Here is a 19754-nt window from a genome sequence, read left to right on the forward strand (position 1 = left end):
GGATGGCAGAAAAAAGGACTGACAGGTATCTTCTCAATATCTTCTCAGTGCAGATCCACAGATCAACCGTGGTGCCAGCAGTACAAAAAACATGCAGGGCTCACAGGCTGTGACAAACCTTACAACAAAGTCAGATCCAAGCAAGAGGGAAGACTTTGTTCTCAATATGTTACATCATTGCCTGAGGTGTGCTCTGTGTGTGTGTGTGTGTGTGTGTGTGTGTGTGTGTGTGTGTGTGTGTGTGTGTGTGTGTGTGTGTGTGTGTGTGTGTGTGCGCACGTGTGTGCGTGCGTGTGTGTGCATGCGCGTGTGTGTATGTGTGTACAGCCCTGCTGCTAAACTGAAACATTTAGGCATCAAATAAACATGCTACAGTTGATGACAGATTACTTGTTCTTCGAACAGACTTCTGGAATGATGTCAATTTTCCATACCTTATACATGTTTTAGCAGTGCTTGCTTGGAAGTTGCCAGCAGCACTAAGGTCTGTTTTTTTTTTCTTTGACAATTCTTTTTCTGGGAGTTTTCAGACATTTATTTAGTCAGAAATAAGTTCATTAGTTTAATGCACTGACTTGTTTACTTGGCAGTATTAAGTTGTAGCTGCTTTTATCAGCATAGCCGTGTGTCTCCAGTCCAATCTCACCCACTACTGAAAGTCCCACATCATTATCTCCTATGATCTCTGCATTCTACATTCCTGGCTGATTTCACAACAACAATGTTGGTATTTTATTGTGAGGCACGCTTCTAATACCTGTAATTAACTCCTCCATTACTCCTGCAGTATCAAAGGCTACAGTTTCCAGTCAGACAGGTGATTCAGTGTCCCATTTCACACCTGTAGCATATCCTTGACCTACAGGCATAAAATCACTAACAATACAATGGGGTGGTGATCAGAACTAGTTAGTGCCAGTATCCCACATTTACAGCTTAGGAAATTCATTATCCAAGAAATAACCTACTACTAAAAGGTTTCTGATTAGAATGGAATATAGATTACATCCTACATACAGGTGTTTGTTCTGCAGAGGGAAACATACCAAGGTTTCCAGGTCCCTTCCTTGCAAGATTTTGTAAATGCATCAGCACCATACTTTTAGTAACTGAGCAAAAGCAGTTTGCATAATTATTCTTTTTACTCTCTGTTCGATTCTTGGCTTGGCTTGGGAGTGCCTTCTGTATGGAATCTGCATGTCCTCCCCATGGTTGGGTAGCGTTTGAAAGACATGCGTGCGTAAATGGGCGTGCCTTCGTTGAAGGTTGGGCGTCAAGCTGGCACCTCTGCGTTTCATAAAAATCTACTGCCAGTCATTAGTGGACCGGAGTTCTGCTGTGTCGACCCCTTACCGGGAAAAAGCCGAAAGACAAACAACAACTCTCCAAACAAGGAGTCATTTTTCCTTAGTGTAACTGTAGCTAGTCCAATAAACATACCTGTATTTCCTGACGTGGGTTCAATAATGGTATCTCCAGGTTTTAAAATACCAGCCTTCTCTGCGTCTTCCATCATTCTGACACTGATTCTGTCCTTCACACTGCCACCAGCATTGAAGTACTCGCACTTAGCCACTAGAACGAAAAAAAAAATAGAATATTCCTGTGAAATACACGAGTTAATGAGTGGTTAAACACTAAGTTTGCTATGTTAATCTTACATGCTGAAATAAAAGTTATAAACATCTAATCGTGAATGACATAAATAGGGGGGGGGGGTCATATGAATTTTTATCAAGATTTGATAATACTGTATTTGAATATACTAATGCAAGTTTGATCCTGTATGAATATAGAAATATGTTGTAGTATGTCCATAAAACTTAGAAAATATGATATGCACTGAGATAAGAACAAAATAAAAGTCCAACTCCAGATTCAGAGATAGCTGTTTGTTGGGACTAAAGAAGAGACATTAAACTGTGTACCAAACTGAGAGTTAGTGCACAGTACATATGAAATGAATCACTAGGCTTGACAAAGAAAGCTCTCCTGCTGTCATTTATTTTGCATACTTCAAAAAAACAACATCCCAGAAGTGTGATAGACCATATTTGGTGATAACTGCAAGACAGACACTGCTCATGCAGTGACGCAAAATAGCTTAACAAAGGGCTGGAATATGCACATACATGGCGACCAAAAATGGTCTCAAAATAAATGCAAAAAAGTGCAGCACAGTAGCTTTCAGCTGCTCTCACCTCATGTATCAGTCATCTTCAGATAGATACAGTCAAAAGAGGCCTAGGTATGTGGAACTCTCTCCCTCTCTCATTCTATTATAATGATTTCATCATAGTCAATATCAAAAGATGTATTGCTATCATTATTGATGAGCTCAGTGCATTGTTGGACATTGTGTCTTAATTTTCTGAAATAACTCAAAAAATGTAGTTTCCTTTTGTGTCTACAAAAACCTTAAGATTGTACACTGAATTACATTTTCTAATAGGGCTGTTAAGTTCCTTGCTGACATCTTTCTGTGTGGTCCTGAGATAAGGGGACTGAGATTTTGTACATTTTATTATTTTTATGCTCACATTATATAGTTTAACACAAGAGTTCTACCTTACAGGTTTACTCCTGAATTTACCATTACATTTACTGTGGATAGATGGGTACTGACCTTTCATTGCAGCTTTCAGATGCTGGCAAAAGTCAAAGACGAATGTGGCAGCCCACTCACTTGGGTCTTTTTGCAGGGGACTGTTGGGAATTTTGCATACATTTTCTACAAGCCGAAGTAGGTTTGCCATGGAGAAGGCCTCAAAAAGGGTCTCATTTCACAGTGGGACGGTACCACTAGGTCTGACAGAGAAGATGACCCATTTGTGATTAGATGTGACTAGGGATAATTATATATACAGTCTGGGATACAGGCAGGGGATGCAAAGGGAAAGATATAGCCTTTGTATATAGCCTCCTTTTTATTACTTGACTTCCTTCCATTATGGGACAGTCAAGCAGATTCTCAGAGGTCTATAGCAGATTTCCAGACAAAGGGCTATGAAATTCCTGATTCTGTGGACCACTCATCTCTGAGATAGCATTCAAAAAAAAAAAAAAAAAAAAAAAAAAAAAAAAGTCTGCAGCTGTACTGCTTTCTATCAGCATATTGTTTGAAAGCAAGCTGCTGCACATTTAAACCACAAATTCTGAGCACTTCATTAGTTGTAAGCAAATGTCCCCTGAGAAGTGAAAAGCCTCAAACCAATGGCTGAGAGCATTTTTCCTTCCTGTTTGCTCTTCTGCAATTTCTCCTACACCTGTAGTCCAAAATAGAACCATAACATGAGGTGTTGGTGAATGCTTAAAGGAAAGCTCCACCTTCTCCTACAGTTTAACTGAACTCTTAGGTTGCTTTTCTCCCTACAATATTATTCCGGCATTGTGCAGATACCTGAAACCTGCTTGTACTTTATAAAACCTTCATATCCTTGCCTTGGAATCAAAGGAAGGGAATGACCACCCACTTTTTTCATGCTTAACTTCTTACATAATTCGTAGAGGAATTTGTCTATGCCATTATGACATACCACAGACAGAGAAATTTGTAGTCAGGTACTGCTGACAATCTTATATGTGTAAAATTAGTCCTACTGATGTCACAGGTTCATAGAAGGTTACTAGGCTAATGGCCCTAAAGCCTTTACAAGTCAAGTCATATTTATCCTGAGTTGCCCCAAGTGTCGGTGTTTACGTGGGTGAATTCGCACAGGTAAGGGTCTGTGGTAGTTAATAACAACTTCCTCTGTGCAGGATGTACATGGATGCTACCCCAGGAGTGAATCTGCAGTCACCCATCCATTGATGTATGTCAGGAGCTCAGGCTTCTATAAACAAGACAGAGAGGTGTGAAACTGTTTTCCATTGTCTTTATTGCAGAGAGGAAGAGAACTTACACTCATTCACAGCTGTTTCCAATGTAGCCATGCCTTTCATAGCAAAACAGAGCAATTAGATCAGCCAGTGGTTCAAAGGTAGTAGTCATCTGACAAATTTACATAAACAGCATCACAGTATTGAAATGCTTTAAACATTAAATGTTTGTTATTTATACTACTGTACATTTTAAAATGACTTGAATGTAGTATCAACGATATCTGTGACATTTAGAGAAAAGTCAGAAAATATTTTTCCTGTAATTCTTGTAAAGTATCAGCACATTTACCAAAGTGCAGGGCAAGGGCTGTCAATTCATCTTAGACTACAAAAAGATACTTTGAACAAAGACCTTCAATTTCGCTACTGTTCCGGTTGTAAGTGTATAATTCCTTAGTATACTATAAAACAAATTCTGAGACGCACACAAATGAGGTCCATTCAAGAACTAAAAGAAGCAGTCCTGTTACTGACAGTATATAAGATGATAGTGACTGACACTAACCTCATTATATGTCAATGGTATGGGAATACACCACTACTTCCTTATGTCTTGCATGACTCATATAAAGCAGACTTGAAATGGATTATGGGAAAGAGAAGGGTTGAAGAAAAATAGAATCACATTGATATGTCAAGCCTCAATGGCAGCCATTTTGCAGAAAACATATTCAAATTCTATAAGAAGCAGTCAGACTGATTTTGCAGTATTAAAATACCTCAAAAAACAGAGATGAAGTGAAAAACAGATAGTGTTTTAGTTCTCATGCAGTGTTTTCCTTTAAAGTTGTTCTCAAGGTTGAAATGTCTGAGCCAGGCAAGTCAATGTACTTTGATCCCTGCTCCCACTGCATGAGACCCTTCAACAGCTGCATGGAGAGAGATGTTTAATATAGTAACCATAGTAGCCACCTGGGATTCTGGTTTCCTAAGTAAATCTCCAGGCAGCATCTTTCTCAATGAAATGCCTTTTCTGCCAGATCACAATGAATAAGAGTCATGCGAGTCAGGTAATTAAGTGCTTGAATAAGAAAAATAACTGATGCATACACCTGCTTCCCAAATCTGCCCAATGTTTAACACTCACTTTGGAGGAATGAAATATTAGACACTGTTCACAGAGTTCCTTTTAAAGTGTAGTTGCCACTACATTGGAGTCAGCTGAGTGAGCTTTACTCCAATATTCCTGGTCCTTGAGATGCCAGAGCATCCTGTCTAGTCTCCTAGGTACAGATGCAGCCACATCCAATTCCTACAAAGCCCTTTGTCTGACAAGGGAAACATCTTCTTGACAGAAGCTTGAGCACATGTCACTTAAAACTTCCAACCTATAGAGTCACTGGTTCACAGGTTTATAGATATTTACTAAACTTACAAGCAAGGAGGCAATAAGAAATTCAGCTATATTACTCAGTATTGGTGAAAAATATAATAAAAATATCCTCCTTTAAAGTAGATCTTCCCCATAAATCCCAGATATCTGATTACTCATCAGTAATCCAGGCTGATTTTAAAGGTTACTAGGGAAATACTCTGCTTGATATTTAAGGGCAGCCTAGTCCATAAATTGTGAATATGCTGTGTTAAGTATCTGCCACACCATCTGGTGCTGATATGTTTGTATACACTTAGTTCTCTAGCAAGGATGTCTCCTTTACCAATAGTTCTATATAGGGGAAGGAGTTCAAAATCAGCTGTGCCATTTATTGCATGGAAGGCCAAGAAGATATCACTCCTTGGGAGTCTATATGACATTATGTAGACAGAAAGTTCATTTATCTACCAGACTAGTTGAGGGTACTGAGATCTGCTATCTTTTTGGTGAAGAACCATTGAGGTCTCTTGAGTTGATTGAGGTGCTTAGTGAGGTACATGCTAAACAGGGCACTGTATTAAATGATGGGCCTGATAAGGGAGGAATAAAGACAGACTATAACTTCTTTAGACCTTGAGGAGGTATCACAAAGGATAAGTTGTACAGGGTAGAAGGATCTTCTGACCACCACAGAGACATGGTGAGCAAAGGTATCCAAGTCCATGATGACCATGTCAGATTTAAGTGGAAGATTATCTTACAGTAAATGGAAGTAATGCTAGTTTTATTTTTGGATCCTCACTGCCTGCTGATCATTAGCTGCTTGTGATCTACTGGCATGTTTGTAGATTCTCAGGGAGAGAACAGTTTATGGTTCATTCATTCCCCGAGAAAAGGGACATGACCATAATGCCATCAATGCTTTTTCTGCCAATGACCTAACCTCTTCCATGGTGGCTAACATTATTGCCTGTGTCAGGAAAGAAGTCCCACCTATACCCACCCCCAACATGTGCATGCTTACATGCAGGCACAGACACAGATGCATACAGCTTAGAATCATGGTCTATGGCCTTTTTCACTGACCTAAACAGTTACTGAAAGGAATTTTACACCTGAGACCTCCTTGTAAACAGTTTGCTCCTACATGGGATCTCAACTATGTGCTGTAGAAACTCACTGTCTCCTTTTGAACCTGCAGGAAAATTGTACTCATCATCTCTCTGACATCTGCAAAGGGAGTATCTGAGTTGCAAGCTCTCATGGCAGGTTAGTTTTATCTCATTTTAAACAGGGATAGGATCTCTAAGAACAAACCCCTCATTCATGCTAAAAGTGGTTTCCAAATTTACTTTGAATCAAGCCATCAGTCTCATGGTTTTCTATCCAAAACTTCAATATCAGGGAGAAAGGATTCTGCATACTCTGGATGACCACAGGCAGTTCAGGTACTATCTCGATAGAAAAACCTGATCCGCTATTTATTTCTTATCCAAAGATGAAAAGGAACACCCAACAGGCAATGTCCATCTGTTTGTCGTCTGCTATTGTTTTTTATTTCCACCATGGCAAATCTATTCCAAGCAGGATCAAGACATATTGTACTAGGGCCTAGTCTTCTTCGATGGCATACTGAAAAGAGGTGGACTCTAGAAGCATTCTAAAGGCAGCTACACGGTCCTCTGCACAGATCTTTAAAAGGCATTACAAACTGGATTACTGGATTCCTTTTCTAGGTTCAAGTTAAACTTTGCTAGGACAATTTGCTAGGGGCTCCTGGATCCATATTCTTCCTTCTTCAGGCTGGATGGATGGATGGATGGATGCATGGATGGAGGGATGGATGGGCTTTGGCAATCAACTCATATAGCCTAAGTGCTCCTGCAGCAGTGGAATGATGAACAGTTTTCCTAAGTTGCACTTGTCCATAACAGTAGATGCTCAAATTCCTCACTGCTGCAGTAGCTGCCTTTCCCCACCCCCGCTCTTGTATATAGTTGTAGCCGGCGTCCAAAATAGGGTTATGTTTGCTTCTATTTTATATGGTATTGTCATTTTGGTTTGATTGGTTCTGGATTGCTAGGCTCTTCTCTCATTGTATGGGCAAGAAATTCTTGAAGAAAGCTTCACTCTGACTGCTGATTTCCCTCCTTGGGATTAGCCAATCAGCAGTCAAAGTGAAGAAGTTGGGGGGGGGGCAGTGAGGCAGGGCTTTTTGAAGCTGGCCAGTTGTTGTTTCCTAAGCAGGAAAACAAACCATATAGCATAAGGACTATTGGAACAGTGGTAACGATGAACATCATCAGTGCAGAATGAAGTGAATGAGCTTTCTCCATGTGGCTTGCAGGAAATATGGTGAAGCAGGAGCTATTCAATGTTAGCATAAGCCCAGTGTGGCATATTATACATTACCCATTACCATGGATGGAGGGCATTTCTGTATACCTAACAGACAGAAAACCTTTTAAAATATGGATGCAGCACACACTTGATTTCAGGTGGAAACATAAGAATCTTTCCAGCATTTCTTGACTATTATTTATTTTATTTTAAGTTTGGTTGCCAGGATGGTCCATTGGGCCGAATGAGCCCGTTTTCAATGGAGTCCTGGAGAGAAAAGCTCCATGGATACAATATATAAAAACATAGTGCAAACACAATATATAAAAACATAGTAAAAATGCAAGAAGAGTACATTTAAGCCAAAGTAAATCATAACACAAATAGAAGGTAAAGCATAACAATACGTAACAATTCACATGAGTTTACAATTTTTTTTTTTTTTTTTTTTTTTTATTAGCACACATAAATGGTAGTTCTGGTGCAACTACATTAATTTCAGTATGACATCTGCCTCCACTACCGAGCAAAAGGCAACACACCTTTACTGCAAGAAATACACAGAAAACATAAATAATTCAGTGTTATCCAAAGTCTGTGAATGAGCAGTAAGAGAATGGCCTACAGAAAATCACTCATTGTATCCAGCATTTACAGCTAGAAAAAGACTAAATGCTGGTGTGTAAATGGACTTGTTGTGCAACTCCAGAACATGAATTTACTCACAACAGCAGAGTACAGTATCTACAAAGAACACATAGGAAGTGTAAAAAATGATGTCCTATATTTGTAGATTCTAATAGTTGCATCATATGGAAAAGCAAATTGAATATTTAGCAAGAAAGTTGTATTAGGTGTCAAATCATCCAAAATGCACCACCACAAGTATCCTGCTCCCTTGGGAATAGCCGTCAAGTGTTATAGCAACAAATGCACACCAACTCTGCAGGGCTACCAACTCTGCAGGGCTATCCATGATCTTGATAAAGCATTCAACATCATACCCCATGCATGACTAGAACATACACAAATTATGAGATCTGAAGGTAAATGAAGCAATGATAACTTGGGTCCACAACTAACTATATGGTCACACATAATGGGTAAGAAAAGGAGGACTCCTACTCCCACTTTCCCCGTCCATCACTAGTGGAGTCCCTCAAGGCTCCCTGGGGTCACTACTTTCTTGGCATCATTTCCTTAAATATTAAAACTGACTCTGGTTTCTTTCTCATCAAATATGCAGATGACTACAAAGTTTGGAGCATTATCCTTATACCATCTCCCTTCAAGCAGCACTCAACATTGCACACAAATGGTACAGTAACAATGACCACGTTTTCAGTGTCAAAAATGCAGCATTCTGGTATTTGGCTACCCCTTACCCCAACCAGCTTTACACACTATTGATGAGTAATATATACAAGTCAACAAAACAGTAAAAATACCTGGAGTACTTGTAAATTATGACCTTTCATGTGATAACCATATAGCTGCTACTGACAGCAAAGCATAGAGTTGCCCACATGATCCAGTGTGGAGCTGACAACCATGACAGAAATGTAACCGTCCCCCTTATGTAAATCATATCAGTCCACTCATACAATATTGCACCCTGTTCTGCAAACTACTCGCATGGCATTTGGTGCAATTGGAGATGGTACAAAGATTCCTCTTAAAGAAGATCAAAGTGTTTCAAGGCTTGTTTTATAGAAAAACACCATGGCAACTATCCTTCTTCTCTGTATCTTATCACCTTCATAGAGAGGACCTGTGTCTGATATACAAAGTATTAAATGACCCTTTACTATTTGAAACCCTCTGTTTAACCCCCCCCCCCATGGTGACTTGATTATGACAGGACACACAGCCTCAGCAATAAAAAATATTATTAACAATGCAGTGAAATGTGACAACCTCGTATCTCATAGACTTTCATTCTGTAGAATAAACTCTCCCTATCAATTAAGTTCAGCCTATCAATTCATAGTTTCAATATGGACCAGGATGACTACGATGGCACCTTTTAGTCCTATATGGGAGTCAGAGCATTAAGCTCCTTGTTGGCTAATAGGCTTTTGGCTTGTTCACAAAATGTATGAACCAAGGAACGTTGTAATTCTGTTACTGATGCACACGTAAGATGCTCAGAGGTTATGTGTGTAAAATCAACCACTTGTGAGAATATTAGTGTAGTGTTATGGACAATATCCCTGCAGGAAATTACATCCCTAAAGATTTACAGTGATGATGCCCACAGTTTGTGTCTGCAAAATTCAAAAATTTCACATGGCAGAATAACATTATTCATTTCACATTTGTTCCTCATCAGCCAGCTAAATGTGGTGGCAAAAAAGTTTATTTATTTACTTACTGTATTTAAACGGTCATTTTCTAAGTGTTTTATATAAAAGTCAAAAGAGAGATAATCCATAAAAAATTGAAATAAAACTAAAATAAAAGATATATAAAAAGTTTGTACTAACCTTTAAGAAAACCGTTAAAACCATGAGTCCCGAATATAAGCCATTACAACATCAGAAAGACAATTTTCCTTCTGTATCAAAATGCAGTCCATGTACCCTCTAATGTAAGACCAAGAGTACTTGAAAGCACTCCCCACATAGACTTAATAAGCTTGGCGTGGAAAGCGCAAATAAATAAATAAATAGATCATTTTGGAACATAAATGACAACCGAATAGAAGCTTTAGTACTAACCACCAAGTGCTAGCACGTAATTACAGAACTGACAAACAGCCAGGATAAACTGTTTAAGATGGGGTTTCAGATGTATATATGTGCATGGAAGATGGTTCATAGGTTCATAGGTTCATACTAGGCTATCTGCCCGAGGGCATTTACAAGCCTAGCCCATAGTTTTGTGGCTCACGCCACCCCTTTAGTATGGGGAACTATACCCATTATTTTGCTGTGCCTCTGTCGAGCAGTGACACTGAGGTAATCCCTGGGGTATATCTGTATGAAAAAGGAACGTACACTAAATGTGCAGTACATGGCCATCTGAAAACTTAGTGCCTCCTGAATGCTGTATGCAAAGAATGCTGGATGACAAATGCTGTGCTCCAAGAAAGATGGGTAACCAATGGCATGCCACAAAAAGACTCAAACATTACACTGTGCCATAACCATAATGGATGCCCACAGGTATTCTTCTAGAAAGATGTATGGTCATCTATGCTCCAGCCTGAGTGGATGACTCAATGCATGCTTCAAAGACAGAAGGTGGTGTCACAAGATACATCGAGTGAGTAGCGGCACGTTTCATTGTACGCACCATGTTCTGAAGGTATCACTAAAGATGCCACAATTTCAGGTGGAAGGCAATACTTCAGAGGAGGAGATGCTTTATGTGCATATACTAACCATAGATCAAAGACAAATAGAGTTCCAAAGATGCTATTCAGACTGCCCAAGAAAACTATTGCAAAGAACGATCTTGTGGGGAGAGGATAGTATTGTGAAACAAAAATAAAAGTCATTACAGCAATTACAAACTGACAGAAAAATTTCATGACTCTAATGCAGCTGGACAAAAAAACCCCAAAGAAATGTGTCCTGAAATGGATGTTACTAGAGATGTCATCAGTAAACTCTGATATGGGCTAAAATGCTACTGAATTATTGAACAATAAATATTATTGTCACAATACGCTATACTTTTACCACTTAATATTCAAACTGATAGTAATGCAGCATTATTAGATGTAACAGCATCGAAGTACTAATACCAGCTCTACTATGTTAACCTGAAATAAACACAATATCTCCATGTTTCAGCATAAAACCTGTTATCTAGGGTATGTATAAAGTAAGGTCTACACATACTTAAGGAATCTAAGCTTTTATGGAAATGTGAAAATACTGAAAAGATGCATTTTTGCAGAGGCAAATTTGTACATGCACCACCATTACCTACATATTGTTACTCCAATTTACAGAAACAGACATTATTATTAAAGAAGGAAAATAATAGATCACCTTTACTACCTCTCAACCTCAGGAAATGCCTTAAGACAGGTAAAAGCTTAAGAACGTTCTCCATTAGTCTGTAATAAAAGGCCCAAGTTAAGCTTCATGAAACTAATAACCACTTCATTTAATAGCATTTGCAATTGAAAACTAAGCTGTTAAATGCAGAAAATCAATCAGTTATAAATAAAATATTGCAGGAAATAGGCATGCAAGTCGTAGCTTTTTATGCTTTCTACCATTCTCAAGCAGTCAGGGGAAAGCATAAAAACAAACACTAAGACAAACACTTCAGCAATTAATCTGAGAAACCATAACAAATACCAGATAAAACACTCAAGTGCAACCATACAAACCAGACTGTCGTATTTGCTTAACTGCTTCATTTCTAATAAATATGTCAACATTTGTTTAAGCATTACATTTCAGCTTCTAGCACCAATGTTATAAATAAAATTTAAATTTAGTCTTGTGATGGAAGAGCTTCCATCAAGTAGCAGGAGCTCTAATATATGAACAGTAAACCTAATGTCCCCATAACTTTCTCTTGACATCTAGGCAGAATTCATACTTTGATGAGTTCTGAAACATCTCACCACATATTGCTATGATGGTCTGCATGCAGCTGGGCTCCCTCTTGTCCTCATCCCATGCATGGCACTGTTTAGGGTGTACAGCGTGTACAGCTGCACAGCATCACATGTATTACAGCCAGAGGTAAAAAAATATGCTATGACCCAGGGTAACAAAGACGACAAGGGTCCCAGCATAGAGGGAAAACGTCCTGATTATGACCCAGGTGACCCAAGGCAAGTGGCTGGTCTGAGAGAAAACAGAAATGATGAGGCTTAAGCCTGCTTGCTTCACTTCAGAGGGAGGAAAGGGTGTATACTCTAGGTACCTACCAGGGTAGAATCTCCATTATAAAATGGGGATTACATAAGGGTGTCTACAAGAAGGAAGAGCAAACTGATCATGTCACATGAAGGAGTGACTGTGCATCTCAAAGGTCTACTATACCCCAGTCCCTTGGATGTTGATGAGCATACACAGAGGAGGTAGGCCTTCAAAGAGGAAAAACTGTGATCCTCCTCATGAATGACAGCACTGCTGCTGTTCTGATTAAGCCTTGTCCATAGGAAACAAATGAGCTGTATGGTTCTCTCTCTCTCTCTCTCTCTCACCCCTGGGGAGCAAATGGGTTAAAGGAGAACAACGGGTTATTACAGCAGATTGCTCAACCTGCTGTCTCTCTTACTCCCTCTTACTTGATCCTGCCTAATGAAATCCTCAATGCAGCTTTTAAAAAAAAAAAAAAACATCCTACTGTTTTACCTCTTAGGCACCCTGGCTTTCTGTACTATTTTACTTCCTTTTTCAGTCTGAGTTTTTGAGCCATAAAAAAAACCTGTAGCTGGCTCTTCAGTGCTGACGTCAGGACTACTATACTTCTGCAGTAGTTACTGGGCAGATGTTCATCGTGCATACAGCTGCAGTCATAACAGATGGGTTATCCTGCCGTCAGGCGGGTCCTCGGTCGGCCGAATTCCAAAGTCTAGGTCCGGCGTCGGTTGTCGCTTCTTCCCTGACGTCAGTGCGGCAGGGGTATAAAAGAGGCAGCCAACGCCATTTTCTTCAGTCTTTCTTGCCGCACGGTGCCCGAAGCAGAAGCAGTTCACAAGTGCCGGTCGGCCAGCTCCTGAGATTTATGAAAGTATTTCAGCCGAAGTCTTCTTGAAAGCTGTACCCGGGGAAACTTTTCTTGCCTCAGACCGATGTCAGACAAAGTTAATAATTGCATTTCATGTGGGAAGCAAATACCGCATAAGGATTTCCACTCTTTCTGTATACCTTGCTTAGACCCAGACCACGACGTCTCAGCCTACCGTTTTTGTGCTAGATTCAACAAACGCACTATTAAGCGTCGGGCGGAGTTCGCCCTTCATTTTTTTGGCAAAAAAATTAATTATATTATGTCGTCGGATACTCTGACTCCAGTTTTGAGCAAAAAACGCAAAGATAAGGACTGACATATGAGGTCCGCACCACCTACTGAGACCAGACAGGTATTACCGGGTTCCTGATTCTCACCAGTTCCTGTATAAAAGCCATACTGCTCACCCAGAAACTATTTCACAGGGTCCCAATGGAATTAAGGCCTCTACTGCTAAAAACCCATTACCTTCAGAGAGAGATCCCAGAGCTTTAGAAAGGTGGGGAAAAAGGTGTACACCTCGGCCACTTTAACCATGAGGGCATTAAACTGTCAGTTCCATATGTTAAAGTATCGACAGTTTTTGATATCTCAGCTGAAAAGCAAGATGACACAACCAGAACAACCAGATTTAAAAGAGTTGCAGGATTTGTTGCATGGTGCGGAGCAAGTGGGTAAACATACCTTGCAGTGTGGTTTTGATGCTTTAGAGGCCTCATGTAGAGCTGCTGTTACGGGGTTTGTTATACGTAGGCATGCTTGGCTCAAAGAGCAAACCTTACCAGATCATGCCAAAGCTAAATTAGTAGATGCACCTCTTCAAAGAGATGCATTGTTTGGTGTTAAAGCTGAGGAGGTGCTAAAGAAAATGGAGGAAAAAGCGAAATCAATGCAAACAGTGAAAGATTTCCTGCAGGTACAGCCTCCACATTTCAGCAGAAACTGGCCTTCAAAAAATTGGTCCAGCCACGGACAGACCTCAAAGGGGCAGATACAGGTGTCCAAGGGGTAGAGGGCAACCTCAAGGATCTTTCAGAGCCAGACAGTGGCAAGCACCAACCCCAAGAGGTGGAGAAGATGGATCACAGTCTTTTAGAAAACAGACACAATGACTTCCCCCTACACCTGCCAAGCAAAGCTTTAATGGCAGCACCTTTGGGTGGAAAACTGACATTATTCTCAAAAAATTGGCATATTGTTACAAAAGACAAATGGATTCTGGACATTATAGACAGAGGCTACAGGTTCCACTTTCACACCCTTCCAAAAATGAAAGGCATGCCAAACCTGCCACAAAATCAAAGGGCAGAGGCACAAAAACAAATTTCGGCTCTCATGGACATGAAAGCAATTCAAGAGGTACCTGCAAAAGAACAAGGTCAAGGGTTTTATTCCAGACTATTCCTGGTACCAAGGAAAGACAAAGATTGGAGACCTATCTTAGACCTATCCATCCTAAACACATATCTACAGGTGCCAAAATTCAAGATGCTCACAATGCATCAGCTTCTTCCCATGCTGGGCAAGGAGTCTTGGCTGGTAACATTGGACCTCAAGGAGGCATACCTGCATGTCTATCAGACAAGATTGCAGAAGATACCTCAGATTTCTTGCAGGTTCAACCCATTACCAATTCTCTGCATTGCCCTTTGGCTTATCTACTGTGCCCAGAGTGTTTACGAAATGCCTGGCATCAGTAATCGCCTTCTGCAAACTACAAGGGATACAAATCTACCCATATCTGGATGACTGACTGATCCAAGCGGACAGCAAGGATATACTATTGCAGCACCTGGCGTTTGTAATAAAACTGTTGAACTTCCTGGGATACACAGTCAACAAAAAGAAATCAAAACTAATACCCTCTCAACAAATAATTTTCCTGGGTGCCAGCTTGGATACAACCACCCAGATGGCCTACCTCACGCCAGACAAGCAAGGGCAACTGTCTCAAGACTTCAGAAAAATGGCAACTTACACCAGGCTAACTGCAAGGAAAGTCCTACAGGCTCTGGGATTCATGGCATCTTGCATCCTACTAATCCCATGTGCAAAGCTACATATGAGGAAACTTCAATGGTACCTAAAAAACTTATGGTCTCAACACAGCCACAGCTTGGAAGCAATTATACCACTCATTCCATGCCTTCAAAAGGAATTTATGTGGTGGGCTCAAGCTTGCCAAAGAAACACAGGTCTTCCTTTCTGTGTACCTCAAGCAACTCAAATCATCACAACAGACGCCTCAGACTACGCCTGGGGAGCACACATGACAGATCAGTGCATTCAGGGAAAATGGACCCGAAAAGAAAAGCACCTTCACATCAACCAAAAGGAAATGCTAGCCGTGCAAAAGGCTATTATGACCTTCAAAGACCTACTGCATCCAGGCCAGCTACTGATAAGGACAGACAACACCACAGTGATGTGGTACATAAACAAACAGGGGGGAACTCATTCATACCCCCTGTGCAGGCAAGCCATGACCCTATGGAACACAGCACTGGAATTGCAAATTCAACTACAGGCAGAATTCCTGCCAGGGAAGGAAAACACACTGGCAGACATCCTAAGCAAAAGTATGACAGATCCACACGAATGGAAGTTGCATCCTCAAGTTTACACAAAGATAACTCAGGCATGGGGACAGCCAGACATAGATCTCTTTGCTACCCACAGAAATTGCCAGTTGAAAAAAATTTTGTTCAAGGACCCATCATCCACAGGCCTGGAAAGTGGACGCACTTTCCTTCAATTGGGCAACATTGACAGTCTATGCCTTCCCGCCTCTTCCTCTGCTGCCCAAAGTTCTATTAAAAGCCAGAGCAGAGAGGCCAAAAATGATTCTCATTGCTCCAGACTGGCCAAGACAACACTGGTATCCGCTCCTGAAGAGCCTGACACATTCCCCGCCATGGATCCCACCTCTAGTCCCTCTTCTGTTGTCCCAGCACAACTACAAAACTCTTCACAGCCATCTCAAAACTCTAAATCTAGCTGCATGGAGAATTCCTTGATCTCCCAACAGTTTCTCCTCTCCAAGGAGGTGCAGGATGTCATCTTGGAGGCCAGAAGACCTTCTACTAGAAAGGCCTACTCCGCCAAAGGGAAACAATTTTGTGCCTGGAATCTAGAAAAGGGACAGAATCCTTGGGTAATAAATATACCTCAAATTTTACAGTACCTAGCTGAGATGTTAAACAATGGACTTTCCTTGTCCTCCATCAAGATCCACGCTTCAGCCATTTCTGCACAATACAACACAGATCCTCCTTTATTCTCTCATCCTCTCTTAAGGCAGTTCCTCAGAGGGGCAAAGAATATAAAACTCCCAAGGAAACCACCAGTCCTTGCTTGGGACCTCAACTTCGTATTGGAAAAGCTGGCCCTTCCTCCCTTCGAGCCAGCCTCTTCATCAGAGTTACAGTAGCCTCTTCATCAGAGTTACAAGTACTTGTCATGGAAAACAGCCTTTCTTCTGGCTATCACCTCAGCTCGCAGGGTTTCGGAGCTACAGGCCCTCATGGCTGTGCAACCATTCATCATTTTCCATCAGGACAGAGTTTCCTTACGAACCAACCCTACATTTATGCCAAAGGTAGTATCCAGTGTAGCTTTGAATCAGACTATCCACTTGCCTACCTTTTATCCTAATCCACAAAACAAAGGGGAAAGACTACTACATTCCTTGGACATTCACAGACAACTTCATTATTATTTGGACAGGACAAAGCCATTCAGGAAATCTGAGCAACTCTTTGTCTCCTATGCTGCAGGTGCTCAAGGAAAGGCTATTTCCAAACAGACAATTTTAAAATGGATAGCCTACTGCATACGCTTTTGTTACTCATTTCATGGAAAAACTGTGCCTGCATGCATCAGATCCCACTCCACCAGAGCCACAGCTACCTCTGCAGCCTTCCTCAGGGGGGTCCCTACCAAGGACATTTTGGAAGCAGCCACCTGGAGTTCAGTGCACACTTTCTCCAAGCACTATCACCTCCCACTATACTCAAAATCTAGAGCGGGCTTTGCCACAGCAGTCCTGCAGGGCATCCTAGCCCCTCCTAGTTCCACTTAGTGCCTACCACCCTTACTTAGCTTTGGGATACTACCCATCTGTTATGACTGCAGCTGTATGCACGATGAACATAGTACAGTTTTGTACCTACCATAAATGTAGATGTTTGAGTGCTCATACAGCTGCAGTCCAGGTTTCCCTCCCTCCATCCCCTCTTAGGACAGGCCTTATGACAAACACTTTTCATGTAACCTTTTTGGGGTATTCTTTTATGGTGTATTTGCTTGCAACTACTGTTTTTGATTTATCAACATTGCATTTTTGCATAACATTATGTTTGCCTTCCTTCTGGGGGCACCTGACATCTGGGGCAAGAAAAACTGAAGAAAATGGCATCGGCTGCCTCTTTTATACCCCTGCCACACTGACGTCAAGGAAGAAGCAACGACAACCGACGCCGGACCTAGACTTTGGAATTCGGCTGACCGAGGACCCGCCTGATGGCAGGATAACCCATCTGTTATGACTGCAGCTGTATGAGCACTCTAACATCTACATTTATGGTAGGTACAAAACTGTACTTTTCCTCCCACAGACTGGCGGCAGCACTCCCATATTTGCATGCTCCATAGAACTGGGCAGTGAACCTCCCATTTAGTGATGTCAGAGCTGTCGTATCCAGCCCACTCCATTAGCCTAATAAAAATGAATAAGTGCAATGTGGAACTCCCTTTCTTTCTCAGTATGTCGTGACGACTGCATTTTAGTGACGGACTTCATCAATGCATTGGATTGCCTGCATCTTCTCGGACATCGTTTCACTTTTTTACCAAGGTAAGTCTTCCTAATCAAGAATGCCACAGGTAGCCCATGTTTGCCTTTAGAGGTAGCCATGTATTATTCACATGTATACTATTATTAGAGTGTGGTCATGCTTTTGAGGGTGCCACATGCTTCAGTGGTTGATTGTGTTTTTAGTAGAATGAATAGCTTTTAACTGGTTACTGTTGCTGTGTTTCTTTTGGGTGTACTGGTCGATGTACTACTGCTACCGTTTTTATCTGCTTTTTAAATGTCTGTGTGTGCTGAAGTGTGGTAAGTGCTTAGTTTAATTGGAGTAGTGTGCATGTGTGTGTGAATGCTTCGAGTGACTGTATGTGTTTGTCATAGCTGAGTCTGCTGTTTACATTTCTGGTGAGCTTTATTTCCCAGTTTCATTTTTTTTTTGGCTGCCCATTACTCTCTCTCATGCTGCCTTCACACAGTGTCATGGGTGATGTCGTTTTCCCTGCTTTTTTTGTTAGTTGGTGTGATGAAGTGCGGGTAAGTGTTTACTTTAACTCCATGTGTGTGTGAATGCTTCAAGTGAATGTGTGTGTTTCTGAGTCTGGTGTTTACGTTTCGGGTGATTTTTTATTTCCTTTTTTCATTTTCGTTTCAGCAGGCCATTAGCTGAACCTGTTGCTTCCCAAGTCCCATGCTGCTGAGTGTTCCATTTTTAGTTTTTCCACTATTTTTTTTTTTTTGGGGGGGGCTGCTTATTACACTCTGCTGTCTTCAGACTGTGCGACTGCAAGTCTGACTGAGTGTTGAGTGAGTCCTGAGGTACGGATGAGTGTGCGTGTGAATGGTACAAGGAAGTATGTCTGCATCCCAAATTTGTGCCATGCAGCTGTTTTCACGGTTCTCTTTTTGCTAGCGTGAGCGAATACTGTAGGTCTTGTTAGTGTTCGTGAATGAAGGCAAGGGGGATGTGTGTGTGAACGCAGACAAGGGGGATGTGTGTGTGAATGCAGGCAATGGGGATGTGTGTGTGTGTGTGTGTGTGTGTGTGTGTGTGTGTGTGTGTGTGTGTGTGTGTGTGTGTATATGTGCAGGCAAGGGGGATGTGTGTGTGTGTGTGTGTGTGTGTGTGTGTGTGTGTGTGTATGCAGACAAGGGGGATGTGTGTGTGTGTGTGTGTGTGTGTGTGTGTGTGTGTATGCAGACAAGGGGTGAGTGTGTATGTGTGTGTGTGTGTGTGTGTGTGTGCAGGCAAGGGATGAGTATGTGTGTGAGTGTGGATGCAGGCAAGGGATGAGTGTGTGTGTGTGTGTGTGTGTGTGTGTGTGTGTGTGTGTGTGTAGGCAAGGGGGATGTGTGTATGCAGGCAAGGGGGATGTGTGTGTGTGTGTGTGTGTGTGTGTGTGTGTGTGTGTGTGTGTGTGTATCTGTGTGCAGGCAAGGGGGATGTGTGTGTGTGTGTGTGTGTGTGTGTGTGTGTGTGTGTGTGTGCAAGCAAGGGGGATGTGTGTGTGTGTGTGTGTGTGTGTGTGTGTGTGTGTGTGTGTGTGTATGCAGGCAAGGGGGATGTGTGTGTATGTATGCAGGCAAGGGGGATTTGTTTGTATGCAGGCAAGGGTGTGTGTGTGTGTGTGTTTGTATGCAGGCAAGGGGGATGTGTGTGTGTGTGTGTGTGTGTGTGTGTGTGCATGCAGGCAAGGGGGATAT

The 19754-nt window shown here is 41.5% G+C and overlaps 1 protein-coding gene across 2 annotated transcripts in view; it reads right to left on the reverse strand.

Annotated features, from left to right (window-relative positions):
• Positions 1–19754, reverse strand: part of CBS (cystathionine beta-synthase) — a 656282-nt gene that overhangs the window by 314027 nt on the left and 322501 nt on the right. For both annotated transcript variants that reach the window (XM_044072237.1, XM_044072236.1), the window contains exon 4: positions 1441–1575. In XM_044072237.1, the coding sequence (XP_043928172.1) occupies positions 1441–1575 (135 nt within the window). The remainder of the gene's footprint in view (positions 1–1440; positions 1576–19754) is intronic.

Source organism: Protopterus annectens, chromosome 5.part0, assembly GCF_019279795.1.
Source record: "Protopterus annectens isolate FY-2018-M chromosome 5.part0, PAN1.0, whole genome shotgun sequence".
In the NCBI taxonomy this organism is placed as follows: Eukaryota; Metazoa; Chordata; order Ceratodontiformes; family Protopteridae; genus Protopterus; species Protopterus annectens.